The sequence below is a fragment of the Dipodomys ordii genome, unplaced genomic scaffold, assembly GCF_000151885.1.
Source record: "Dipodomys ordii isolate 6190 unplaced genomic scaffold, Dord_2.0 Scaffold1, whole genome shotgun sequence".
Classification (NCBI taxonomy): Eukaryota; Metazoa; Chordata; class Mammalia; order Rodentia; family Heteromyidae; genus Dipodomys; species Dipodomys ordii.
Genome location: NW_012267217.1, coordinates 53,296,341 through 53,323,787, shown reverse-complemented (window position 1 = coordinate 53,323,787; position 27,447 = coordinate 53,296,341). Strand labels below are relative to the sequence as shown.

Here is a 27,447-nt window from a genome sequence, read left to right as displayed (position 1 = left end):
GGCCGCACAATGGGAGCGGGCGGGCTGTGACTCACCCCGCCCCGGTCGGGCTCGCGGGCCCCCGCAGGACCCCACCTGCCCGCACGCCCTCTCTCCTGGCGCCCCACGCTTTGCTGGGGCGGGTAAAGGGTCCTACAGCCCCACAATCCTCCGCCCCACCTTATTTTAGCCTCTCCTCCCTCCCCTGAGCTCTGGAGGCGACCCCCTTCCTATACGCAAGCCCCTCTTGGAAACGGAGATCACAGGTGGAGGTACCCACCACCTCGCTCTCAATGCCTCTAAAGACCTACACTTGGCATCAACATTTGACCTTGGCACATTACCTCCCCTTCCTGGACCTCTGTTTCTCCATCTGTAGCTGGAGGGGGGGTGGGGAGAAACAGGGCTATCCCAACGTTCCATCCAATTCTAAGATTCTGTGGTTCCGTTTCCGCATTTGCTCTCCCTCCTCCCTCACTCCAGAAGTCACATTTCATCTTTCAAGGACAAATGTCTTTGGAAGGAATGCTGGACCCCGGTCTGACCCTCCCTTGATATCTCTGAAACTGAGCACCTTGCACATCAAGTCCATAGATCTCTACAACCATCTGAAGCCCACCCTGGACTCTTAGGAAGAGGGAAGGGTGAGGAATAGGTGAGCCTGGATTTGAAATAGCCAGGGGGTCAGAAAGGTGAGGCAAAGGAGGGAAGACAGGACAGGCCCCATTGACCTTGAGCATGTTCTTTTGACTCCTGTTCTCTTAGGATCTCAGCCCAACTCAAGGAAAGAGTTCCAGTACCCAAGGGAACTGAGGGAAAGCAGCTAGGATGCCCTGGATACCCACTTTGCTTTGTGATCTTGCAATGAACTGAGTCCCCTCCAAATTCCCTGCCACATCTTGGTAGAACTGTTCTTGTTCCCAGTCGTGCCTGAAGGCACATATCTTTGTAATTTTAGATGATTGAGGACATAGAGACTCAGGGCAGTTTGTTAATCTGGTCACAGCTGGGAAACAGGCTGCCTGCTGACTTGGGCATCAGTGGTGAGTTGAAGGTGACTGTCCCAACCATTGCAATTTAACTGCTCCATACCTCCTCCTGTCCTCACAGCTCACAGGATGGTGCAAAGATGAAACAAGATGCCAGTCATAGGAGTCAGCTGGGTATGGACAAAGCATGTGACTTGTGTCCTAAAATTCAGACTGGGAGGCCCATCTGTTGGGGGTTGTAGTCCTCAAAATTTATATGTGAAATCTTAACCTCCAGTATTTCAGATGTGCCCTTATTTGGGCGTAAAGTCATTGTAGATGTTAAGATAAAGCCACAGTAGAACAGGGTGGGCTCCTTATCCAATATGGCATGTCCTTATTTAAAAAAAAAAAAGAAATTTGGACACAGGCACACACAGAAAGAACACCATGTTAAGTTTGGAATTATGTTCCCACAAGCTCCTGGAAATAAGCTGGGACTGAGGCCTGGAACAGGTCCTTCCCTACCATCTCCAGGGGGAACTTGAGTTCCTCCATTTGTGGAGGAGCCAGAAGCCCTGGTAACCTAATCCACTATGTTCATGCTTTGTTCCTCTAAGCCAGGTAACTTGGTTCCAAGTCTCTGCTGAGTGTGTTGTTTCCAAGGGGCCTTCACTTCCTTGGAGCCTCCCCGTGTTGGGAAAATTTCAGCAGAGCTCTTGGATCTTCAGTCTTCACAACCTTTATGATGCCAGGCCTTCTTTTATATCACTTTCATTCCAAGAGCGCCTATGATGGGTCTTACCAACCTGGGAACCCTGGTGTTCTGGGCCACCTGTACATTGGAGGGTATCACACAACTGCTCTCCCCCCGAAGCCCCACCTCACCTTTGGGAGCTTCTGAGCTCAGGTTAGAACCAAGGTGAAGACCCTTATCCCACTCAGAGTCAGCAGTTTTCCATCTCTATCCTTGTAATCACCTTTTCCTATGGTCTGTACCTCTGGGATGATGGAGTAAAATCTCTCCTGGGAGGGACTGTAGAAATCTATGCTCATCTCTCATTCTGAAGCAGGATAGACCAGGGAAAATGAGGCATGGTAAACAGCAACCAGGAATTTTTTTTAAAAACTCAGCTTAAAGCAAATAAATACAAGAGACTGATCTACACCCATCAACTTCCCTTACGATTAAGGGACCACAGTCGTTCTAGAGGAAAATGAGGCAGGAGACTACGGAAAATCAGGGTGAATGGCAGCCAGGAATTTAGAAACAGTGTATTTAGAAACATAGCAATCTTCTTTGTTTTAACTCTTGCGCTCCTTCTTAAGCTGCAGTATTAACAGAAGGGGAAAAATAGCAAGAGCAGCTTTCTCTAGCTGACCTTGCCTGCTGGCCCCAAGCAATTAGTGTGCTCTAAAAAGGACATCAGAAAAAAAAAGATATGTATCCTGGAGAAGCAAATGCTTGGAAAAATAGTTCCTCCTGGCACAAAGTGCTTATCTCAAAGGATAAACCTTTGTGGCAGGATGCATTCTATCTCAAGGATAAAATATATGGCAGAATGCATTCTTTCCTAAAAGGGATGTCCAAACATAATGGTCATATATTTAAAGTACAGGTCAGTCTCCAAGACCATGAGCCCAAGTGGTACAAGTGTAATACCAAGAGTGATTAAGAGCAAAGATAAACACCTATCTGCATGACTTTAAGTCAGACCCTGCCCTCATCATATAAATATCCCTGATGTGAAAGAGCCCAGTATCTCTCTCCCTTTGAAAGTGCCCGTATAGAGTGTGCCTCTGCTTGTCTGCTTGCCTACTTAATTTCTGCCAAATTTTAGCATTCTAAGTTGTCCAGATTCTTATTTATAACTGAAGTCAAGGATCCTGAGTCCCTACATTTAGAGGGAAACTTCACAAACCCTCACCTGCATCCTGACAGTTCTCTGACACCCACCTATTGTTCCCTATGTTTTCATTATACTTGAAGATCTCCTGGGTCCTTTCAGTACACCTGTACTTGTCAGTCTCCTACAGTGTGTTCCTCCTGTGGTCTCCATTATTGTGTCAAGGGTGCCTTGTGTATGCACCAAGAATGGCTGCTCTGAGTGTCAGCTCACATCTGAGAATCTGTAGATGCTCAAATAGGAACAGGAGAGGTGACCGCAAAGGCAGAAGCCAGTGCCAGGCAAGCTTGGAGTAGCAGCCATTCTTTGCATTTTTCCTGATAGCCTAGTCACCCTGAATGTTGATAAGGATGCCTCACTGGCACATACAGCACCACCCCAGCCCACCTCCTCTGTCTGTAATCCACTTGTCCCTACTTAGTAGACAGGGACAAGGCTTAGATGCACATCCAGTCTGTAGACCACATTATGTACCGGATGGTTATCTCACCCCACAGAACCCAGCCTCCAATCCTGTTCTAGGTGGCATAAATGGCTAGGCTGGCGGTTTGAGGTACAAATATGAGGAATTTCATACTCTTCTGTCACCCCTGAGCAAATACCCTGCTTTAAATATTGATGTTTTTGGGAAAATGAGTAGGGAAGAAAGCAGAAGCAGCCTACTAGCCTTTCTGTCATTTTGTTCATCAAGAGGATTGGGTTATGGGCCTAGTACACTTCCATTCTACCACTCTGCTTCATTAAGAGGTTTGGAGGGAAGAAAAAGGAAGAGGGTTAGGAAGAGAGGCAGTCTCTTGGCCAGAAGGTGGGAAAGCATCAGGGAGTAGAGACTTTGCCCTCCCCTGTCAGCAAAGCACGAGGCTTCTCAATGTAGAGTGGGGAGACAATCAAGTTTGGGGGTTGAAGTCAGTTTCACTGTTTTCCCACATACATCTAACTGTATAAACAGACACATTCTCTCTCTACTCCATGCTAGGGGTTGTGTATACATTTGGTGGGGAAAAAAAACAAACCTGACATGGCCTCTACCCTTGGGCATCTTACAGACAATAAGCAAGCACATATTTTTAAAATTATGAACCATGGCCAGGTTTTGGTGGGTAATGCTGAAATCTGGAGCAAAGCCATTCTGGACAGAAAAACCTGTGAAACTCTATCTGAAAAATAATCAGCAAAAGTGATAGAGTACTCAAGTGATAGAGTACCAGCTCAGAAAGCAAACTCAGCAAGGGAAAGGTTCCAGGTTCAAACTCCACTACTGGCAAAACAAAGTTACAAAACATACCAAGTATCATAAATGGAAAGCATCATACCAGGCGCAGGAGTAGGAAGGAGGTGACAATTAAGCCATCTGAAGGATACCATGTATCACCCCTACAATGAAAGTGAGCTAAAGTGGGGAAGAGAAGGACACTCCAGCAGGAGGTAGAACCTGGAAAAAGTCCTGTGGCAGGCCCACATATATATTTGGAAATTAATGATGACAGAGCACACATGAAAGGACCGGAGGGTAAGCCAGGCTGGATATACTGAACAGCCTAAAAGGCTATATTGTGTAAAGAGTACAAATTCTGTGGACAGTTTCCTCACTTGCAAAATCAAGATCGACTTCTCCTTCAGGGTGGTCATAATGAGTAATATCCAGGAAACAAGTGGACAGATCAGCACTAAGTCCTCAAAAATCATCATTATTAGCCGGGTGCTGGTGGCTCACACCTATTATTCTAGCTACTTAGGAGATTTAAGGATCACGGTTCAAAGCAGGCAGGAAAGTCCTTGAGACTCTTATCTCCAATTAGCTACCAAAAAGCCAGCAGTGGAGGTAGGTAAGTGGTAGAGTGCTAGCCTTGAGCAAAAACCTCAGAGACAGTACTCAAGACCTGAGGTCAAGCCTCAGGATCTGCCCCCCATCCCCCCCCAAAAATACATCATTATGCCTAGTAGAATGGCACACACCTGTAGTTCTAGCACTCAAGAGACTGAGGAAGAAGATTAAGAGTTCAAGGCTCTTCAGTATCTTTAGCCGTAAAGGAAATGCAAATGAAAATTGGTGCTAAGATTTCATCTCAGCTCTGCACACTACATCTTGTGCCAGCTGGCAGTTCAGTTCTGCTAATAAACTCTCTCTTCTGCCTGAACCACCACATGGACATCTCCTTTCTCCAAACCTTACATAATGGTGCCGAAACCTGGGAAGGGATAGGGTCAGGAGTCAACAGACCCTCTCCTTGCTCTCCTTCTGAGAGTTAGTCCACCTCTTGGCCTCCCTCCACAGACCCAAACTGCTGAAGGCGCTCCATGCCAGACCTCTCACCTTTGCCATTGCCAGCCCACATTCACCACACCGTCTCCTGTTTACAGGCCCCTCTGTTTCCGGCGCCCTCTCTCTCATTTTCTCTCTTTTTCTCTCTCTGGCTCTTTCTCTTTCCACACCAGAGGAATCCTCTACGCCTTTCAGCCATTACTTTCTACATCTTTCCCTAACTCCCTCTAAAGGACTCCATGAAACCCAAATGCCTGACTGTTTATTGTGACAGTTTCTGCCAATGCAATGGTAAATGCTCAGAGGTTCTATATGTCCAGGCTTTCTTTGCTCTCCTTGTTCATCCTTCTGTCTCTCTCCTGTCTTCCTCTGTCGACTTTTGCCCCTGTACCTGCTGGGCCTGTGTGGCTGACACACAGGATGGGTGTGGTCATTAAACCTCCCAGCTATCTTCTCTAGAAAGCCCATGAGGCCTGGGCTGGGAAGGTGGCTCAGTGGTAGAGGGCTTGCCTTGCATGCATAAGGCCCTGGGTTCAATTCCTCAGCACCACATAAGCAGAAAAAGCCAGAAGTGGCACTGTGGCTCAAGTGGTAGAGCACTAGCCTTGAGCTGAAGAGCTGAGGGACAGCGCCCAGGCCCAGAGTTCAGGCCCCACGAAAGCCCATGAGACCATAAGATTTCTTTCAGATTTCATCCAAAGACACGTAACTTGTTCATCACCTAGGAAAACTCGTACAGATGCCTTATCCTAGACCTGATAACATCTCTGCCTTGTCAACACCCCTTGCAAAGCAGAAAGTAGCCAGAGAATCAGTGACCCTTTAGAACTATCAAAAGGCTGGAATGTTAGATCTGCTGGGGAAAAAAGAGCCCCTTCTCCTCTGTTCTCCCTCCACGCACACATGGCCCTCTCTAGAAGTCCCAGATAACTGGCACACGGGGCTCTGAGGCCATGCCTCCTCTCACCTTCCCCCTATATAACCTTTCTCCCTGCCATAAGTTCTCTCTCTGCACACTGTATCTCATGCAAGCTGGCAGTTTGTTTCTGCTAATAAACTCTTCTGCCTGAAGAAAAAAAAAAGATTTCATTTAGCCTAGTCAAAATATCATTCATCTTGAAAATAAACAACAAATGTTAGCAAGGATGTGGGGGAAAGGAACCCATATATACTGTTTGTGAGAATGTAAACTAGTGCAACCACTATGGAAATCATGGAGGTTCCTCAAAGAAATTAAAATAGACCAATCTTATGACCCTTCCATACCACTATTGGGCATATATCCAAAAGAGTGCAAAACAATTCACAAAAAAGACATCCGCATGGCCACGTTTATTAGAGTGCTGTTCACAATAGCCAAAATGTGGAATCAGCTGAGATAGCCAACAACAGTTGAAAGGATAAAGAGGATATGAGATATAGTTATATTATGCATAATTAGTATATATGACATATGTGTCTATATGTATGAATATATATACAAATTTACACACTTATATGGAGAACAACCTGTTGAACAAGCCAAGCTCAAAAAGCCAAATACAGGCTGTTTTCATTCATATATAGAAGCAAGACCCTGTCTCAAATAAGAAGAATGATGAACAGGTCAGTATTAGAATATTCTCCTACTATAATCTTTCCCATTCCTTAAGAGCAGATCCAAAGTACCATTTTCCACTCTGTCCAGGGGACTTTTTTTTTTTTTTTTGCCAGTCATGGGGCCTGAACTCTGGGTCTGGGCGCTGTCCTTCAGCTCTTCAGCTCAAGGCTAGTGCTCTACCACTGGAGCCACAGTGCCACTTCCGGCTTTTTCTGTTTATGTGGTGCTGAGGAATCGAACCCAGGGCCTCATGCTTGCAAGGCATGCACTCTACCGCTGAGCTACCTTCCCAGCCCTGTCCAGGGGACTTCTAAGTTCCTTGAACTTAGGAGCAGTTTGATTCTTCCTATATTCCTCCCCCATCTCACATAGAACCTGTCACATTTGAAGAGCTCTGTAAGTATCTGTAGAGTTGAAAGCAAGTGCACAAAGTAATTATAGTAACTAATAAACTGAAGAATGTTTTTGTAGAGGACAGAGAAGTCACTGAGTCCAAAATGATCAAATGACAAAGGATGGGCCACGGAAAAACATGCTGTGTGACTCACTCCAAGAGTGTCTGAGGCTTCCTCAGAAGCACTTTGGGGAAATATCCACTCATAAATACATGAGCAGTAAAAGGTGTTTGCTCTTCTGATCAAATAGAGTATTCAATCTTAGGTGGCAAAGCAGCAAGTAGCAACTAGCAGGAATGCTTTAAAACAAGCACAGAATGCTTTATGCTCTGCACAGTACTTCAGGTACAACTGTAGTCAACAATTGAGAACTAGGTAGGTTGATTAGTTTCCTGCCCACGCTGAAGAATGAAAGAGCAAGAATAAGTTATTTGCCTGTGGTTAAATGTGAACTACAAAATTAAGGCATAATCCTGAGGCCTTTGGACCTAAATCCTCTGTGCCTTTTCCTATACCACAACTACACCACCCCATACCTTATTAGATGGATGGGCACAGCATCATATGCAGAACTGTGCCTGAATTTCCAGCTGTCACTAAACAACAGGGGTAGGATCTTTTTTTTGGGGGGAGGGGGGGTCCGGTCATGGGGCCTGAACTCTGGGCCTGGGTACTGTCCCTCAGCTCTTTAGCTCAAGGCTAGCGCTCTACCACTTGAGTCACAGCGCCGCTTCCGGCTTTTTTTCTTTATGCTTATGTGGTGCTGGGGAATCGAACCCAGGGCCTCATGCATGCAAAGCAAGCGCTCTACCACTGAGCCACCTTCCCAGCCCCAGGGGATAGGATCTTTTACAAGCTACTGCAACATCCAAACAAAGGAGGACGGATGCCACCCCTCACTCCATCTGAAATGCCTCATCCGAAAAATGGACCATCTCTTGCCAAGACATAGCCAGGCTCTTCACTCAGTTCCATTCCTCCTTGCTGGTATCTTGGGAATCAATGTTTATTGATAGTTGACTGCCCTAGACAAAGAGCTTCATGCAGACTTATGTGAGTGTGTGCGCCAGTCTGGGGGTTTGAACTCAGAGCCTGAGTGCTGTCCCTGAGCTTTACTGCTCAAAGCTAACACTCCATCAGTTGAGCCACAACTCCACTTCCAGCTTTTTGGTAGTTAATGGGACATAAGAGTCTCATGGACTTTCCTGCCTGGTTGGCTTCAGACTTTGAACCTCAGACCTCAGCCTCCTGAGCAACTATGGTTACAGGCATGATCCACTGGTGCTTGGCTTAAATTTTTAAATATAAATTTTGAGTCTATAATATATCCAAAGGCTTTCAATTTTAATCCTTTTTGGTTTTTTTGGCTGGTCCTGGGACTTGAACTCAGGGCCTGGGAACTGTCTCTGAGCCTCTCTGTGCTTAAGGCTAGCACCCTACCACTTGAACCACAGAGCCACTTCTGGCTTTTTCTGCTTATGTGGTACTGAGGAATTGAACCCAGGGCTTCATGCATGCTAGGCAAACACTCTACAACTAAGGCACATTACAAGCCCTTTCTGCCATTTTTAAGCCCTTCATCATCACTCCATTCCCTACTGCCTTGTTCTTATTTTCATCTCATTCCACCCAGTTATCTCTCTAAGATTTAGAAGTAAGTATGCACATACTCCTCCCACCTCCTTTCTACAGAAAATGTGGCTTGGTGTTGTGGTGTAGTTTCAGCAAAGAGAATCCCTCTCTCTAATGCTTTCCAGGAGCCACAAAGCCTCCACTGTGCATCTTTCATGCCAACCCAAGGCCAGACAGAGGCAAAGCAATCAATAAGCACTTGCTGGAGGGGAAAGACCAGACAAGGGACAATTGATCCCTGGAGGCAGTTCAGGGTGTGTGAGGCAAGTTCCTCCCATGTCTAGCATCTGCAACAAAGCCATCATTCCTGAGATCACAGGGTCTGGGGAAGAGTGCAACCACTCCAACCAGGACCCCTGTTCCGGGTGAGGCACAAAGCTAAAGCATCAAATTCCTCACTCCAGAGAACATTTCTGTTTTTTGTATCCCCAAAGACAGAGTAGCTTTGCACAAAGGCTGCTGATAACTGCTGCATTGTTCCAAGAAACAAGGACAGTCCCAGAGACCAGAAGCATGAATTAGAACCTTCTTTGACACCCTGGCATTATACTTCTTTGCAAATGTCCAGATACTACTCTGGGCCATAATGCTCCAGTTTCTGGGAGCTAAGGGCTTCTGCTTGCACTGGGTCCTGTGATGAAAGGCAGTTTTTAGCTAAAGGTCGGGAAAGCCTACGTCATGGCCAGCATCGGCTCCTGTTCACAGATGGTGCAGTCACTAATGGGAAGGGGCTATGCACATCACTGAAAGTAGACTTATGTTTTGGGGAAGTTTTAATTTGCTTCAATTAAAAATTCAGGGCAGCTCTAAGCAAGACAGAAGTAGGTGAATTTATTTTCTGAGCCTATGCACAGGCCTCTAGGCCTCCTGCCCTTTTCAAGCCTATCAACAAGGGACCTCAACCCCAGCCTAGCATCTCCCCACTGGCATATCTCCAGAGCAGGACACTGCCTGGGGAGAAACTAATCTTAGGAATCTGTCTCTTCTTAGGGAATTAAATGGCTTAACTACCTGCTTCTGGGAAAATGGGTACAAAAATTAATAGACAGGCATTCAAATTTCTGGAGAGATACAGGGAAAATTTTCTAACAAGTTTGATTCGAGAAGGGACTGGAGAGGTCAGCAATGACAACTCACTTTTTGTAATACATCCTTAGTTCCACTGTAAACTTTTTTAAGTATGCTTATATTGTTCAAATATATATAAAATAAAAGCTTGAAAAATATCCCATTAATTTTAAGTACTTCAACTCCAAGAATATAGAGGTAGGATGGGCTGTTCAGGTCTAGAAGAGAAAGATTCCAACAGTGAGTGACACAGTCCTAATTCTGCAGTCCCATCAATCAGGCCACAAACTTGTCAAGACCTTAGGCTGGTGGCCTGACACAGTGACCTGGATTAATTACACTGCCTCACTCAGGAACTGAAACCAGAGCCAGGGCCTCTCTACACAAATCTGTGGGTCTCACTATACTTACTATATTCATTCTTGGGTATAAAGAACAGCTATCCACCACCACTACCCCCCAGAATGGTTCAAGTCAGAAAAGGAGTCTACGCAGTCACAATTCCTTTAACAGCTCATGCTTGATTCAAAAACAAAAAAATGTTTCCTCTAGTTCACATAATCTAAAATCACAGAGCTATGTGCCTTCAGACACAACTTGACTGAGGCCCCAAAGACATCACCAGGATTACATCTGGCCCTTCCCACCTGAATTCCATCTTCCTCTATGTGCACTGTCCCGTGGCCAGCAGCTCCACCTTGTCCTGCCAGCAACTTTCAGGAAGGAGACTTGCCCCTACATTGGCCACTCCAGACAAAAGCCAGGGCTTGGACTCAGTGGGCCACACTAGATCACATGAGCATTCCTAAGCCAATCGCCATGACCAGACATGGAGACAGGAGGACTGAAAGATACTAGGCTGAATGAGGCAGTGCGGTGGGAAGGTGACAAGTGCAGAAGGCTCTAGATGCCACACTCTTCCTCCACACACCCTCTCCCAGACTCCTTCTGCAATGGCCTGATTCCCAACTGAAATGTGAGCATAAGAATCTAAGAGACTCAGCGATCTGACTGGTAAGACATTCCGTGGCCATGTAACAGGTCACTGCTGGCTAGCAGACTGGATGCCTATGGGTCAGGAGTCAGGAGTCCTACTTGGCCAGAGTAGTATGAACAAGGATGCCAAGGGCTGCCCATTCAGGAAGAGGTTAGGGGAATGGCAAGCCTGCAAGCAACACATCTAAGTTACACCATGACATCTGGAATAGAAACAACTTTATTCATACCTGAGAAAAGTGTAGGAAAACCATTCTCACTGACCACTTAACCTTTCCCCTTAGGCCAAATCACCTGGGGACCAATTTCACTCACCCTTCCCTTATGTTATGGGTCATTTGGGGCCTCAATTGCCAGTGCCCACAGGCTGGAGGTCCACAGGCAGTCTGGAAGCCAGAGCCCAAGACCAGGAGGAGTGTCTGCAGCCTGACTCCTGAGTCAGAGTTGGGGTCAATGTGACCCATTATCAAAGTCCAGAGCCTCCTGGGTCACAGTCCGGAGTCCAATTGAAAACAACTCCTCCCAGGGGGGCCGGATCCAGGCCAGCAGGGCTGTCAGCTGCTCCCCACATACAACACGAAGAGCCCAGAAACTCTCTAGCCGAGATACCTGCAGGTCAAACAGTTAGCAAGGTGAGACACACAGGGGCTCCCCCAGGTAGGTACAGAAGGCGACTCATGAGAGGACTTACCACCCTCCTTGGCTCACTAAGCCTGTCATCGCTCTTCATAAAAGATGCTGACCCTGAGCCATGTACAGAGTTCAGCTGGCACTAACTGTAATCCTCTACAGGCTCAGCCCATCTCTAGTCCTCCCAATGTGGCCACACAGGCTCTGGCGTCACCTCCAAGGAACTGCATCTGCATGGGTTCAATTCCTGATTGTACAACTAGTGACCTGGGAAAGTTGGTTATTGTCTCCAAGCCTCAGTTTTCTCATCTATAAAACAGGGCCAGTAACAGTACCTCCCCTCATGCTGTGGCTGTGAAGGTAAAATGGCTGTCACACAGTAACCAACCACACAAACTCACAGAAGCGGCTGCCTCACTACAGGCCTCCCAGCAAAAGTGGCTGGGCTCCAGGCCAGGGTGTTCCTACTGACAGCCCCGGCCTCCTGCTCAATCAACTACTCATCCAAACCCACCCTCACACCCCAATCTCATGTTCCCTCCACTATGCCTACCAACCCCTCAGCTTCATCCTGCCCCCAATCCTCAGCCTTCCTAGACAAAGTTCCCCACTGTCCTCTCCACCACTACCCCTGGACTCACACACCTCATCATAGAAGACCAGGCGCATGTCTTCAGGGGCTGTGCGATAGAGCAGCACTGAGCTCAGGCTGCTGAGGGGCTGCTGCTCCCTGACCCGCAGGGAAGGGTTGGGCCTCAGGAAAGAGGCCTGCTCAGAGGCTTCACCAGATGATGCTAGGAGGTGTGTCTCCAGCTGGGACCCTGCAAGATCCTCGTCTAACATGTACAGGGTAGACAGCGTCAGCAACAGGGACACAGGGCAGGTAGAGAGGCCTGGCAGGTGAAAGACAGGGTAGGACTCAGAGTGGAAGGCCAAAGACAGTCCAGATGTTAGGTGTCCCAGTGCTGCTCCAAAGAAGAGCCAAACCCAGTCTGAGGGTGGGTTCACAAAGCAGCTTGGGCCTGTGGGAGCCAAGGCCCTATCTAGTCCAAATGCCAGCAATCTCTAGATTCTAAACCCTCTGATAGCCTATACCAGTCACCCTAAACCATGATCTACTCTCCCTCTGACTGGTTGAGGGGAACAGACCAACCAACACACCCACTTCAAGGAAACCTGGGCCTCATAGCAAAGGTCTCTGGGCAAATGAGAATCCAAGGTGTCTCCTGTCCCCACCTGGAACACCCAGACTGTAAGGGAAGTGAGTGTTACTACAAGGGCACTGTGGAGGCACACCAAGGGGCTGGTCAGTGGTACCAGGGGGCTGGCTGGTGGTTCTAAAGGGCTGGCTAGAGGCTTGGGGATATAGACTGGTGACAGCGGCAGCACAGAGCCCTCACCTTCAACTAGGAACACCTGAAGGTAGAAGAATTGGGGAGCCTCTGAGGAAGTGTCCTTTTCCAGCAATGGCCTGGGATGCATGGAAGACACAGGAAAAGGGTCAGCCAGGGGTGAGAAGGGCTTCAAGGAAGGGAGGGAGGGAGGGAAGTTAGGCAGCAGTCTCAGGGCCTGCTCAGTCCAGAATCACGTCTTGGTTCTGTGAAGACTGGGCCTTTACCTCCCATTAACTCACCACAGCCGGTGCTTCGGGGTCACCTCCTCCTCCTTGGTGCAGATACAGTTCCTCTGAGGAGAGGGCAGAGACTGCAAGATACCTGGACAGAGCCATCCGGAGACTGGAACCCTCAGAGGGTCCTGCCCTCCTTTATCCTAGCCCCTCCACCTCTCAACCCTGCCCAATTCTAGACTTAAGAAACTTGCAAAAAAAACAAGCCCCATGACCTCTGCTCACTCTGGGTTCTGGGGGCCCTGCCCAGCCCCCCCTTCTCCACCCTCCCTGAATCCTCCTCACCAACAAGCTCCTCAAGAAAGGCCTGGCACCGCCTGGCATCTCGAGGCAGCAGCACACAGCTGCCCAGCCCAGCCGCCCACTCCATCCGCAGGCTCTGGCCTGCCAGGCCCAGCTCCATGCCACTCAGATCCTGCAGGGGAATGGCCAGGGTAGGCTGGAGCCAGCTGGCCGGAGGCCCACTGTAGAGGGGGGCAGAGTTACCAAGAATAAGAGGAGGACAGGGTGAGACTGACAGGGAGGTACAAGGCTGCTGCCCTGGCTACAAGTTTGGCTCACTCACCAGATTGGCCCTGCAACCTTCAACAGGTAAAGCCTGTGGTCAGACACAACCACAAGACACTGAAACTCCTCCCTGTGGCCTGCCAACACTACTGGCACCTAAGAGGAAAAAGAAGTAGATGAAGAACCAGAAAGTGATTACAGAGGCCAGACTAAATGCCGAGTTTCCCTCCCCATTGCTGATTATCAGTCAAGGTGACCCTGAGCTCAAGACCCTCTCCTCCTATGCTACCACTCTCCTCCCTAGTCCCCACTCCCACTAAGACCCAGAATCTCTCAGTTGGATCCTCTCGCCTTCTCCAAGCCACACCGCCAGGATGACTACCCTAAATAATGAACGCATCACCACTCTCCTGCTTCAAACTTCTCCGTGGCTCCAAGTGGCCCAAGTCCCATCCAAACTCCCTGGCAGACACACCAGACCCTCCTGAAACAGCCTGCCTGCCTCTCTCACTCCCATCAAAGAGCTGCCCCTTATTCTGCACATTGGCTCCCAAGAAGCTACTCTCACTCCCCCATGCACTATTTATAGTATCCTTTTCCTGGAAGTTGACTTAGCAACACCTCCAAGGAAGACTTCCTGACCCAGTCAAGCTGGAGTCAGTAGGATCTTACCCTGATTTCAGAACTTTCACATTGTGTGATCTGGCTCCCTTACACTCCTTACACCAAACTCTAAGGTCAAGGGCAAAACTGACTCCAGATCCCAGGGTCCCACATGCCAGGCTCCAACAGAGGGCCTAATGATGTGTTTGTTGTGACAAGAGGCCCAGGTACTGACTGTTGGGTGCTGTCCTGACCAGCTCCCAGACACTGACTCTCACTCAGTAAGGCAGGAAGGATTATCTCCACTGTGCTGGAGACAGCTAAGACTCAAGTATTAAGGTATGTGTGCACAGCCACACAGCAAGTAAGTGCTGCAGCTGAAACCCAAAGCCACAAGTGGTAGTTCCCAAGTGTTCAAACTAACTCATGCTGCCATGGTAGACAGCAGGCATCCTGGTGGTGGGAGGGGGTAGGCAATGCCAGCTGGCACAGACCTTGATGCAGCACTGGAACTCCTCCTGAGCATCACTGAACACCTCAACATCCAGGAAGAGTCGGAGTCGGTGATCCACAGAGCGGAAGCCAGAGGGCTCAGGGGCTGGGAGCAACCGATGGGACCATCAGCCTGCCCACGGCAGCTCATAGTGCCCATTCTTCCCCAAGCCCATCTCCATCTTATGTTGCCTATACCATACTCACGGGGACTAAGGCTCCAGCTGCTACGCCCATGGGAGATGGTAACCTCAGGTGGGATGCTATCAACCCTATTGGGATGGTGACCTTGTCCAGGCTGGTCACAGACAGGGGATTGGGAGACAGCTAGTGACTGCTCTCCCTGGTTCTGCTCCCTGTTGAGGGTTTCCCCAGACAGAGCCAGGAGAACCACATGGTCACTTCCACAGTCTGGACACACAGTAGGAGACTCTGGGGAGGGAGAGATACGGGTCCCATGACACAGGACATCCCCACCAATCACACACTTTCAGACGTCCGGTGGGCCATCTCCAGCTCCACACATGACAACCATTCCTGAACCTTGCCCCACCTCCATCTCCCTCTCCAGGCATGGTCACTGATGGATCCTTCCCCATCCCAATGACAGCGCAGCTAGGCTATGCTCCAGTCTCCTCAAAAATATACCCCACTTTCTAATTCCAGGCCCTGCTCTGATCCCCTCCCACAGCCTTGGGATGACCAATTCTTTGGTGCACTATCAGCACCAAAATTAATAGAATGAAAAAAGGTAGGAAGGGCACTGGTGCCAGATCTGGGTCCAATCCCAGGCTCTATCAATTAAAAGCTAGACTTCTGCATTCTCTGAGCCCGTAAATACAGTGCCTGACTTATAGGGTTGGCAGGACACAGACCAGCGAGGAGAAAAGAGCAGCTACAAGGTGAGAGGCATGTGCAAGCTCACATGCTAATATTATCACACTTCCCACCAAAATTCTATCTTATTTTGCAAATGAGGGAACAAAAGGTTAATCTACATTCCCTGCCCAAGACCACAGAGTTACAGTAACCACAGAGGTAGGGTAGCTACTTTATATGGGCTAGCCACTACGCTTGGTTCCTTATTGTCATGTTTACATTTGTGTATGTGTATGTGTGTGTGTGTTGTATGTTGTTTATATGTGTATGTCTATGTCTGGGTCTGTGTGTCAACACCGGTACTGGGGCTTGAACACAGGGTCTGAGCACTGTCTCTTTGCCTTTTAACTCAAGACTGGCACTTTACCACTTGAGCCATAGCTCCACTTCTGGCTTTTTGGTGGTTAACTGAAAATAAGAGTCTTGTGGACTTTTCTGTCCAGGCTGGCTTCAAACTGCAATCCTCAGATCTCAACCTCCTGAGTAGCTAATAGGTATGAGCCACCAGGGTGGTGTGAATGACCAGCTTGTTCAAATATCTTAAGAAAACCATTAGGGGGAGGCACTCATTTCCTTCTCAGTTCAGATGAGGTAACTGAGGCTCACAGGAGAATGTAGCATATGACAAAGTGCATTAATGCCACCACAGAAGGGACCCCAGAAACTGCAGGACCTATGGAATATAGCCAGGGAGGAACAGGTGTCTCAAGGTATTTCCACTCACACAATGTGTGTGCATGCTCCCCAGGTAGGCTCAGGGTGAGCAATGCAACATGGCACTATTTTAAAAATAAAATAAAAAATAATTTAAAAACTAATAAAGCCCTGCTGCAAGTGCTGCCAAAAAAAAAAAAGAAAAGAGGCTAATAAAATCACACATTTCAACACAGTTGTTTTCCAGAGTATTCCTTTTTTCTCAATATCTTCAGAGACCTTGCTTTTTGATTGGTCTACAACAGAAAAACCCTTAAAGAGCAAAACATGAAGTGATGACATGAGGTGCTATTTGCTATCAAGCAGTTTCAAGGTCAGTCAATAAGGGACAAATTCCACCAACGCCCAAAGCATCCTACCCAACAGCTGCCTTGATACTGCAGGAAGGGCTCACTAGGTTTTATGTTATTCCTGAAAATTTTGCCAAAAATACTCAAAAAAGCCTTCAAGTTTTGAAAACATAATGAGTATGTTTAAACACAGTTATAGAATTGGCATCTCCTGACTTTGAGAGGAAAAAAAAAAAAAGGATACCATTATATCATTTCCTCTGATTTGTGATACAGATGGAGGTAGTTTTATTTCTCTTCTGCAGAACAGCTGGTCCCATACCCCTCTGCCTTCCTCCCTGGGGCTCCCCCACAGTCCCCCACTCAAAGCTGCTTTCCCTGAAGTAGGAAGCTGAGGTGCAGGGAGTCAAGGGGAGGCTGGTACCTGTCTTTTGGAACAAAGGCCTCCAGCCTTCCTCACTGTCCAATTCCACCTTGGGCTTGAACTCACAGCCACAACGCAAGCACTGGAATCTGCCCCCCAGCAGCTCCCTTGCCTGCCCAAGCTGCTGCTGTGCCACAGTGGTAAATGGGGTCAGCACAGAAAGTAGCTCCTAAAAGAAGGCAGGGTGGAAGGCAGCTGTAAGCAGGTGGACCCAGATGAACACGCCTGGAAAACGTTTTTCCTGCAACCTGGAGCCCTCCTTCCAGCTCTTCCCACCTCCCCCCACAGCTTTCTGAACCCCATTCACCTGGATGGCCACATGGGCATCAGGCTCCAACACCATGTAACGGCGTAGCCGCCGGTCAGGGCAGATGTAGGAAAAGCGCAGCACAAGAACAGGGGCCCTTGGAAGCAGATCTGAGCCCTACACAATGAGAGGAGAGCAGGGGAGAGAGGAGTTAGGGATGGTACTAGCAAGAGGAAAACAATGACTCTGGACTCCATTCACATGCTGAGAACGTACCTCCCAGCCCAGCTTCCCAAGCCAACTGCAACTGCACTCTGCCCCAGATCATCCCTCCACCTGTCCATCAGAGGGGTTGGAAAACACTCAGCCGATGCCTTGTCCAGAAGCCCCATCCCCATCACTCACCCCGAGCACCGGTTCTCCCTGGGCTTGAGCCTCAGGCTCTAGTTCAGCTGCCACCAGACTCTGCAGCTCCAACCGCTCCATGGTTTGGGCTGCTTGGAGTTCCACCTCAAACAAGTGGGCCGAAGTGACCTGGAGAAAACACTCCCTGCCTCGCAGGCCTTCAGGCCCCTGCAGGGGACACACTAACATGGGCCGACAGAGCTCCGCTGTGGAGAGACCAGCAGAGGAGGCTTGGAGGAGGGAAAAGCACCCAGAGACTACCCTCCCATGAGGCAGCCCACCACAGCCCGGCTGTTCCAGCATCGCTCCACCTGACCCCGTTTCCCACATGCCTACAAGGTGCTCACCTTCTACTTCCTTTGGCTCCTGCTCCTCTTCTTCCTCCTGTTCCTCCCTTGTTTCTTTTTTCTGCTCCTCTCTCTCCTCTTCCTCCTGGCACTCTGGCACTACCCTGCTCTCCTCTGATACCTTTGATGGTGACTTCTCAGGGGTTCTAGCTTCCTTCTTTGGGACCAAAGGACTGGAGGGAGACTCAGGGCCCAGGGCACCCAGGGGAGGGACACTGATAGCAGGTGTCTTGGGGGCAGCCAGAGGGGGGCTCCCTGAGGTCTCCAGGTGGTTCCTATATTGCAGCCAGTCACAGCCAAAGCGCTCCCGGAAGCTGTTCAGGAGCTCTAGCTCCCGATGTTGTTGCACAAACCATCCTGGGGAGCAGAGGATATGGAGCTGAACAAGCCGCTAGTCCCACCCCATACGACAACCCTGGGCTCTTTCTGTGGCGCCTCATCTTCAAGCAAGGAAAGGGCTACAGACCTCCTTCAGGAGCATGCCCTATGGAACACTGTGGTCACATGCAACCCAGACCTCAACAGCAAGTGCTACTTTGGGAGATTCACAAAATATGGATGCACACCTAAGGGCCTGGGGTCTGAAGGGAAGAAAACCTACTCAATTTTGCACTGTTTAACTGTGCACTTCGCAGACTTATCTGGCCATCAAATCCGTTCTCTTAACACACCACAAAGTTAATGCTCCTTAAAAATCCCTAGAGACTGCTGCCCAGGAACAGTTCTCCTCAACTAAAAGGAAAGACAAAGTATGGTGCCAGTGGTTCATTACTACTTTGGAGGCTGGAAATAGAAAGATTGTGGTTCTAGGCCAGCCTGGGAAGAAAAAAACTCAAAAGACCTCTCAAAGGATATCCATAGCTGATTGTGGTGGTACACATCTGTCATCCTAAACTATGTGAAGGCTGAGACTGGGAAGCCTGTGGTTCTAGGCTAGCTTAGGCTGAGAGACCCACGAGACTCCATCTCAACTGAAAGAAGCTGGGTATGGTAGTGCACATCTGTCATCCCAGCTACAATACAAAGTCTAAAATAGGCAGATCACAATTCACGCAAACACTTGGGTAGGAAACAAGATTCTATCTCAAAAATAATCAGCACAAAAAGGGCTGGAAGGCATGGCTCCATGGTAGAGCACATACATAGCAAGCACAAGGCCCTGAATTCAAGCTCCAGTACAACCAAAACAAAAAAACAACAACAAAATAACAAAAAAGAGCAACAGACTAAGAGACCCGCTACAAGATTCCACTCCTCCCAAGTTACTCCTCCCAGAACTGCAAAAAAACATCATTAGAGGGAAATGGGAGGAGTGGGTGTAGCTAACTTACCAGCAGGAGAGGGGTCTAGAGTTCTGGGCTCTGGGTCTGTATCACTGGGCTCAGAGATGCTTGCCCGTCTCACACGAACTCGGCTCTAAGTTGGGTGGAAGGACAGAGCTCTATGAAAGCCAGGGGCATCTGTCTGCTATCCATGGTCTCCTACCCAACTGTCAGAAAACCCCTGAGGATGAGGCCTTCTACCATCACTCCAACAAGAACTCAGCGCCCCAGGCAGCCAAGCACACCACTTACCTTAACCTTACGAAGTGGGGGCTGGGTCACAACACCCCCTGAGGAAAGACTATCACTCAGCTCAGGGCCACCTGAAGTTTCTGTGGTACTCCCCACTGGCCAGGACACAGGTGGGGCTATGGGGCTAGGTCCCGAGGATGCAGAGGTCTGGTGTGTGACAACAGGGAGAAGATGTAGTTCAGAGCCAGAGGAGCAGCTCTGCCCTGCCTGAGCTAGCTGAGAGCCGGCCCTTCCTTCCCCTAGCCAGGAGATCTCTCCTGATCATTCCTATATCCCCAGCCAGTGCCTGCCCTTCACTTCAGCCTCCATCAGTCCTTGCCATCCAGCCCCCACCACACTGACCTGAAGATCCTTCAGTGACAAGACCTTGCCATCAAGAAGGAACTGCACAGAGACAGAGGAGGAGGACCAGTGTTTGCAGTGGTGCTGGCCCCAGGGAGTGTCAGCATTAACAAAACAGCAAGGAGCCTAGGTTTATGCTCTTCACCCAGGGGAAGGGGAGGCAAGAGGGTATAGGGCTGGGGTTGGGCAGGAAAGAAAGGGAAAGCAAGTGGATACAAGATGATCACTCACTCCATGGGCAGCATTCCTGGCCTGGGGTGACAAGTACTGGGCAGTGGCCACACGGTGCTCAGGATGAAACCACAAAGGGTTCCCCTCCAGGTAGAGCTGCAGGGTGGGGAGAGGTGAATGAGGTGGGCCTCATGCCTCCCCACCCAACTATGTGAAGAAGGCATTGCCCTCTGACACACCTTGCGGAGTTCACCCAGCAGCCACAGCGGTGCCAGCTCCCTGTGTCCTTCCAGCAGGTTATAGGCCACATCCAGGTGTCGCAGGTTCCTCAGGTGCTCTAGGCCTGGGGCAGAGGCAAGAAGAGAGTGGGTCTGGTGGTACATGTGCTGGGTGCAAGGGTGAAATAGACAAATCAGAGAGCCAGCCCTGGCTGGAAACCCTCACAAAGCTTAAGAGGCACAGGTGTCTGTGTCACTCTGGGTCTCACGGTCCCCCAATTCCCTCCCACATGGGAGGTCCCCAATGGTCTACTGACCTCGCAGGCTCTGAAGCTCATTGCCTCGCAGAATCAAGGTCCCCAGAGCAGCCCCAGAAGGTCCCATTCTTGGCACCAAGTGCAGGTGATTATAGGAGATGTCCAAGTGGTAAAGCTCAGATAAATCCTGACAGTGGGCGAGGAGGACAAAGATTCTCACATTGACTAAGCTCTAGTCAAGGTCCTCCTCTGAGCCCTCTTCTTGACTCCACCTTGACCTATAAAAACTGCAGATTCTCAGCACAAATGATCTCATCCCCCTCCCCAATTAAAACACTTGAGCAAACAGGACTGTCATTCTTTTTTTTTTCTTTTGGGTCCGGCCATGGGGCCTGAACTCTGGGCCTGGGCGCTGTCCCTCAGCTCTTCAGCTCAAGGCTAGCGCTCTACCACTTGAGCCACAGAGCCACTTCAGGCTTTTTTCTTTTTGCTTATGTGGTGCTAAGAAATCGAACCCAGGGCCTCATGCATGCCAGGCAAGTGCTCTACCACTGAGCCACCTTCCCAGCCCAGTACTGTCATTCTTAACAGCTCTGAGCTACACTCAGGAAGGTAATTCCCACTCTTTTAATTTCTAATCAGGAGAATGCAAGGCTCCTGGGAAAAGGTAAGGCTACACAGTAATTTACTTTCTGTTCCTGTCAACACCTAAAAGTAGGATTGGTTTCAGTCTCAGAGGAAGGGAAGGAATTAACTTCACCATGTGCCAGTTAGTATGCCAACCCAGATGGCTTTCCCATGAACCAACACCTCTCTTCTAGCTTTTCATAAATTTCTACTTCCCTGCCTGTGCCTAAGCCCCCCAATACAGCTTTTCTTACTCTTCCTTTTCAATTTAAAATGCCCACTCACCTCAACACAAATCAAAGTAGAGTTCAGTCTATACTGGACCATCTTCCTATTGATTAAAACCTTTCCTTACCATTTTAAGGAGTATCCAGCTTTATCTTTGATAGGGGATGGAAAGACACAGGGAAAAGGTTTGTCACTATCATTACAAAAATCTACCATTTTCTGAGTGAAGCACTGGGCTGAGGAACGCTGGGTATTCCTCACAACCAATGTACTATATAAAAGCAGGTACTCCAGTAATTGCTGTGTTATAGATGAACAAACCAAGAAGCTAACTCATTTGTCCTAATTAGAAGCTAAGGTTGGAACTCTGCCTTGTCTTATGCTAGAACCCAAACCCCCAAACAGTACTACTTCCTCAGATATGGCTTCCTCGCATGAGAAAAGAACAAGATGGACTACAAGCCGCCCAGGAAAGATAATAACAGAGTCACCCAAGGCCCAAGTGCACCAGTTGTTAAGACTGCTCATGCTTACCATCAGGAAGCCTTTGCAGTCCTGGACTCGATTATGGCTCAGGTTCAGGAAACGCAGAGCTGACAAGAGACGCTGAGGACAGAAAAAGAGGCAGAGAATTTTTCATGAAGGGTACCCCCCTGCCAACTTGCCCTCCTTCCGAAAAACTCATCCTTACCCTTTCCCAATACTTCTGTCCCTCAGAGCACTCACCAGGGAACTGTCTAAGGCTGTCAATGCATTGTAGCTGAAGTCAGCGGAAAGCAAAGCCAGCCAGGGGAGGGCAGAGCAGAAGTCCCCACCGCAGGCTGAGAGGAGCTCCTAAGCAAGGGACAGATTCATTACCCTCTCTCTACCAGTATTCCATTCTCATCTTCTTTTCATGCTCCATCCATTCTTTTTTTTTTTTTTTTTTGGTCAGTCGTGGGGCTTGAACTCTGGGCTTGGGCGCTGTCTGTGCACACTTCAGCTCAAGGCAGCGCTCTACTGCTTGAGCCATAGTGCCACTTCTGGTTTTCTAGTGGTTTGAGATAAGAGTCTCACGGACTTTCCTGTCCGGGCTGGCTTTGAACCACGGATCTTCAGATCTCAGCCTCCTGAGTAGCTAGGATTACAGGCATGAGCCACCAGCACCCGGCTATTTATTTATTTTTAATATATGTGGCTCCACCTGAGATTTAGCCTTAAAGAAAGTCCAAGTCCCTGTCCCCAAGGATTGCACCATTGGGAGAGGAAGAAAGCATACACTATACTATTTAATGGGGAATGACAGGTGTGACTATAAGTCCACAGACAGGCATAGAATGCTGCAGGGTCACAGGGATGGAAGGGAAGGAGACCCTGAACACTTGGGTTTTCTGTGTTTCTTGAGACAGAGCATGGAGCCCACCTCTTAAGCCTACCTCACCTCTAGAGCCTGAATGCTCCTGCTGCAAATCAGAGTCTCCAGTTGAGAGTAGATGCCACGGAGACCATGCAGGCAGTGGAGGGGAACACCTCGGAGCTGGTGTAAGGGAAGAAAGGGAATGAGAAAAGCAGACCTTCCATAGCTGAGTCTCCCTGATGGGCTACAAAGAGATGACAAAGCCTACCTAGGGTTCAAAGTAAAGTGTTCAATCAAAAACAGACTAAATACCACATTACTGCAAAGCAATAATACACTCAGGCCTGGCCTCCCCACCAAAAGTGCCCCTCTCCCTGTCCCCCATCCCCCAAATGGCTGCTTCATGTTAGCTTTTGTGTACCAACATGCTCCAACAACCCCATACCTCCAGCTGCCGAAGGGACTTGAATGGGAAAATCTTGATGGGTCCTGGCAGACCAGGACCAGGGATGTGTACCAACTGAAAAACAAACACTCAGGTCAGAGGCCCAGCAGACCCCCTCTCACAGCACCCCTTCTTCAGCACAACCACCTGCACCTGACATTATGTGGATCGCAGCCCTGCACACTTCTTGTAGACCCAGCCTATAGCCACCCTTCATCATTCCCTCAGTCCCGCTGCACACCTAGCCCGATCCCCACCCCTGGAACCTTGAGTGAAAGTGTTTTCTGTAGCACATCGAAGAGGAATTGAAGCTGGAGGATGACAGGCGAATCGGCAGGGTGAGAGGGCAGAGCCACAAAGCCTGTCTGGCCAGGACTCCATGGTCCTAGGTACAGCTCAAAGACACGGGTCAGCTGCTGCAGTGTTGTGGTCAGAAGGCTCAGTGTACTACAGCCAGATAGGACCCCATCCCCTAAAGAGAAAAGGACAGACAGGAGGATACAATGAAAGATCTTTTCCTTTAAGACTTTGTGACCCCAAACACACCCACTCTGATTATGGATCAGAGATACATATGGACCCTGTAGACCTTCCACTACATGACCAAACTTTTCTCCTCTCTTCCCTCTCTCACCTCTCTCTCTCCTCTCTTTTTTCCTCTTTCCTCCCTCTTTCCCTCCCTCTCCTCTCTTGTCTCTATTTATGTATTTGTATCTAGCAGGACCAAACTTTCTATTTCCTCCCCAGCTTGAAAGTCTTCTATAGCTACCCATATTTTCAAAAAAAAAAAAAATACTCCTAATTCTTCAACCTGACACCTGAGACTGCTCCACTGTGAGGCATCAACGCATTTTTCCAAATTCTCTCACCTTCTGCTCAAAAAGTCCTGGTCTCCTTGCACCACTGGAACTGCAGCTACCCTAGCCCACAGCACTCTCATTTTTGATACATCCCCTTCTACTGCTTAGTTCAAGATCAATCTCACCCGGAAACCTTCTCAGTATTATTTAATACTGTTGAATTTCAACACTGCAATCGTTCATTTCTGCGCAAAAGTTAGCAGGTTATTTTATTTCTTTTTTCTGATAGCAAAAATAATACCCACATATAAAAACTTTTGAACAACACTAAAACACATGGTATGGAAAGAATAACCATTCATGAAAGCACTATTATATTGTTATTGCTATTTTAAACCTGCTCTCTCTAAAGACACCATCATCGATTTTCTGGTGGAAAACGAGTTTGAAATCAGGATCTCCTCCTTATAGGCAATAACTCTACCACTCTACCACCTCCAGCCCCAAGACTGTTATCCCCAAGGGCATCTTTTGGTCATCTTGGCACTTATTACTCTACCTAAAAAAGTGCAGCTACAAATTAAGTATAAAATTTTTTTTAATTTTTCCTAAAAATGTTTAATCTTTTTTTAATAGGCATGTGCTTGCAATCTCTTCTTGGGAAGCTGAGGCAGGAAGGTTGTGGCAGCTATATAGTGAGTTTGAGGTCAGCCTGAGCAATACAGTGAGACAACTGCCCCCCCAAAAATCCTCACACAATAAACAATAAATCTCCACAAACAATAAATCTTCTCACAATTTCCCCCACTTTATGTAACTGTAGGACAGTATCAAAATCAGGAAACTGACACTAGTACATATACCAAAGGAACAGTAAGCTCCGGAGCTGTTTGTGTAGATTACTGGGCCCATCACTAAAACTGACATAACTATCCCATCACAAGAATCTCCCTCCTGCTGCTTCTTCATAATCACTCACTCACATATCCCATAAGCTCTAAACCTTGTGAGTCATATCAGATTTTTGCTGAATAGATTAACAAATCCTACAACCTTACGTGAAGTATTTCCTATGTACTAGACACTGAGAGTAGAGACATGGTTCAGGGACTCTCCGCCTCAAAGGACTTCTCAGTATAGAAGAAGAAATAAGACATGTGCTTAGTTATTAATTCAGGTCCAAAAATAAAACTGCTATATAAAGAGAGATTCCAAAGATACCATCAATGGGAGTGCAGAGTAACAGAAGACAGCCAAAATTAACTGACTGTGCCTGATTGGTACCCATTAAACTTCATCAGAATTAGAAAAGCACTATTAACCTCTTATCATAAACCAGGTACTAATAGGTCATGCCAGTAATCATAGCTACTCCAGAGGTTGAGATCTGAGGGTAGTGGTTTGAAGTCAGGTGGGGCTAGCCTGGGCATGAAAGTCCCTGAGACACATCTCCAATTAACCACCAAAAATCTAGAAGTGGAGCTGTGGATCCAGTGATAGAGCATTAGCCTTGAGCAAAAGTTCAGGAACAGCTCCTAGGTCCACAGTTCAAGCTCCAAGACTGATGCATATGCACAAAGGACATTGTACATGTGTGTGTGTGTGTACACACACACACACACAAACATACACACCTCCTATTACATATATGAAAACTGAAGCTCAAAGAAGTTAGAAATCTTGATGTGATCATATAGCTTGGTAGGAAGTTGCTACTTCTGTCTTATCTCAAAGCCAAAGCTTGTTCTACTACAATTAATGCCAACCATCTATTAAGCAAATACTGGTTCCAGTGTGCCCAGGCACCAAAGGAAGCAAATAATACTAGATACTAATTTTGGGGTACTTAATAGATGCACATACAATGTTAAGTATGTCTATTAAAATTCTCTCAACTTGTTAAGTACAATCCCTATGGCCAATGTGCTGAAACCGGAAACCTGAGTCGGAAAGAGGGTTACGATTCCAACCTACGTGAGTCTGACTCCAGATCACGGGCTTTTTTTTTTTTTTTCCTAACTATACAGTGCTATACTCCGTGTCTCGCGACACGATGCTCGAGGTCCGTCCTTGGTCTTGAGGGGCTGGCAGTCATGACTGCAGCCTCTGAGACTGTGTGGAGAAGGGGCGCTCGGGTTTGGTCTCTGAGTCTGGAGCCGAACAAACCCGCGGGGCGCGAGGAGATGAGGCAACTCCGACGCCTCGCGACCCCGAGGGTGGAATTCACAACTCCCGGGGCTCGTCTCCGGAAGGCAGGGGGCACTTCCAGCTCGCCAGAGGCCTGGGCCACCGGAAGTCCACTCACCGGACTCCCGCAGCAGCCCCGCCAGCTTCCACACCAGGGAGTCCCGCGGAACGGTCGTCATGGCCACAGGACGCTGGGGGCGGAGCCTGAGGAAAGAGGAAGCGGAAGAGCCTCATGAAGGGGGCGGGGTACCGAGAGCCCAGGCGTTCGTGCAAATGGAGGTATAACAAAAAAGGGGGGAAAAGGCACGTAAGAGAAAGAAAAGACGTCCTTTCGGCTACCACCCTTTCGAGGAACGTAAGCCCCGCCTGGCCGAACTAACCTGTGCGGACAGCCCTCCTACCGCTTCTGAAGCCTGGTGCCTATGGACAGGAAGTCCCGCCCCGGAAGGAAGCAGAGTCAAGGGACTACCGGAAAGTAAAGGCTTTGCTGCCGGAAGCCACGCCCTAAACATGCACACGTGTCGATCGGGGCGGCGCATAGGCCACGCCCTAAAGGTCGGACTGGGGCGGGGCTTAGGCCAGACTGACGAATCCTCAGAGTTCCACCTCTTTCCACCCCCAGCCCTCGCCCCCTGCTGGGCCCCACCGTGCTCCTGCTGGGCTCTGCGCTGCAGAGGACTCGGGCTGGGCTCGCGGCAGCCCCTCGGGGCCACGAGGAAAACCTGATTGGCTGGTTGCACACTGGGCGGGGAAGCAAAGTTTGAAGAAAGGAAATTTTCTGGTGGTGAGAGAAAAATTCATCCAAATCCACCCTCGTTCTCCTTTAGTTGGAGAACGTGGCCGCCTTGGCAAGGAGTTTTTCACAGTGTGAAAGAGCCGAGGCTGAAGGGGTCCCACCCCCTGCCTCCCTGTGACTCAGTCTCCCGAATCCTCTATGCTCTTTCCCTCAGCCATGCCAGGCCTCAGATGACCCCCAGGCACCCTCCAGGCTTTGTTTTTACGGTGTTTCAGCTCAGCACACCGGCGTGCAGAAGTGGCCACCCTGGGTTCGTGTGGTCGTAAAGAAGGCAGGTTCGCAGAAGCGTAGCTACTCCTGGAGGCTATTCAATCAGTGACCCACAGCGCCAGCCGTGCCAACGTTTTTGGGGTTCCAAGCTCCCCCTTGCAGGCTTTTGCCGGGCTCCTAGTCCACTGCTGGACTAGATTAAGAGAAAGAAAAGAAATAGCTTGAAACAGGATTTCCCGGTTCTAAGAAGGGTTTGTTGTTGTTTATCAAATGCCTCTTTTCT

The 27,447-nt window shown here is 48.7% G+C and overlaps 1 protein-coding gene across 1 annotated transcript; it reads right to left on the bottom strand.

Annotated features, from left to right (window-relative positions):
- Positions 1-11,010: 11,010 nt before the first annotated feature.
- Stk11ip (serine/threonine kinase 11 interacting protein) lies at positions 11,011-26,578 on the bottom strand. Its single transcript, XM_013012013.1, has 25 exons — positions 26,539-26,578; positions 26,277-26,362; positions 23,438-23,643; positions 23,172-23,246; positions 22,811-22,906; positions 22,117-22,224; positions 21,925-21,996; positions 20,596-20,722; positions 20,300-20,403; positions 20,121-20,216; positions 19,890-19,931; positions 19,548-19,694; positions 19,305-19,389; positions 17,974-18,330; positions 17,627-17,832; positions 17,282-17,398; positions 16,975-17,143; positions 14,875-15,099; positions 14,670-14,773; positions 13,631-13,728; positions 13,351-13,529; positions 13,072-13,153; positions 12,839-12,909; positions 12,084-12,331; positions 11,011-11,417 (listed from the first exon to the last, which is right to left on the bottom strand). Exons 2-25 carry the CDS (start codon positions 26,335-26,337, stop codon positions 11,259-11,261), a joined length of 3,234 nt encoding a protein of 1,077 aa, XP_012867467.1. The 5' UTR covers positions 26,338-26,362; positions 26,539-26,578; the 3' UTR covers positions 11,011-11,258.
- Between the last annotated feature and the right edge of the window lie 869 nt (positions 26,579-27,447).

What these genes read in the sequence shown, in the direction of transcription:
- Stk11ip (XM_013012013.1), bottom strand. Translation starts at nt 26,337, where the DNA reads ATGACGACCGTTCCGCGGGACTCCCTGGTGTGGAAGCTGGCGGGGCTG. An exon ending in TGAGCTTCAGAGCCTGCGAG is followed by an intron (nt 20,404 to 20,595) that starts GTCAGTAGACCA and finishes CCTCTGCCCCAG; the next exon opens with GCCTAGAGCACCTGAGGAAC. An exon ending in TGCTGGGTGAACTCCGCAAG is followed by an intron (nt 20,217 to 20,299) that starts GTGTGTCAGAGG and finishes CCCACCCTGCAG; the next exon opens with CTCTACCTGGAGGGGAACCC.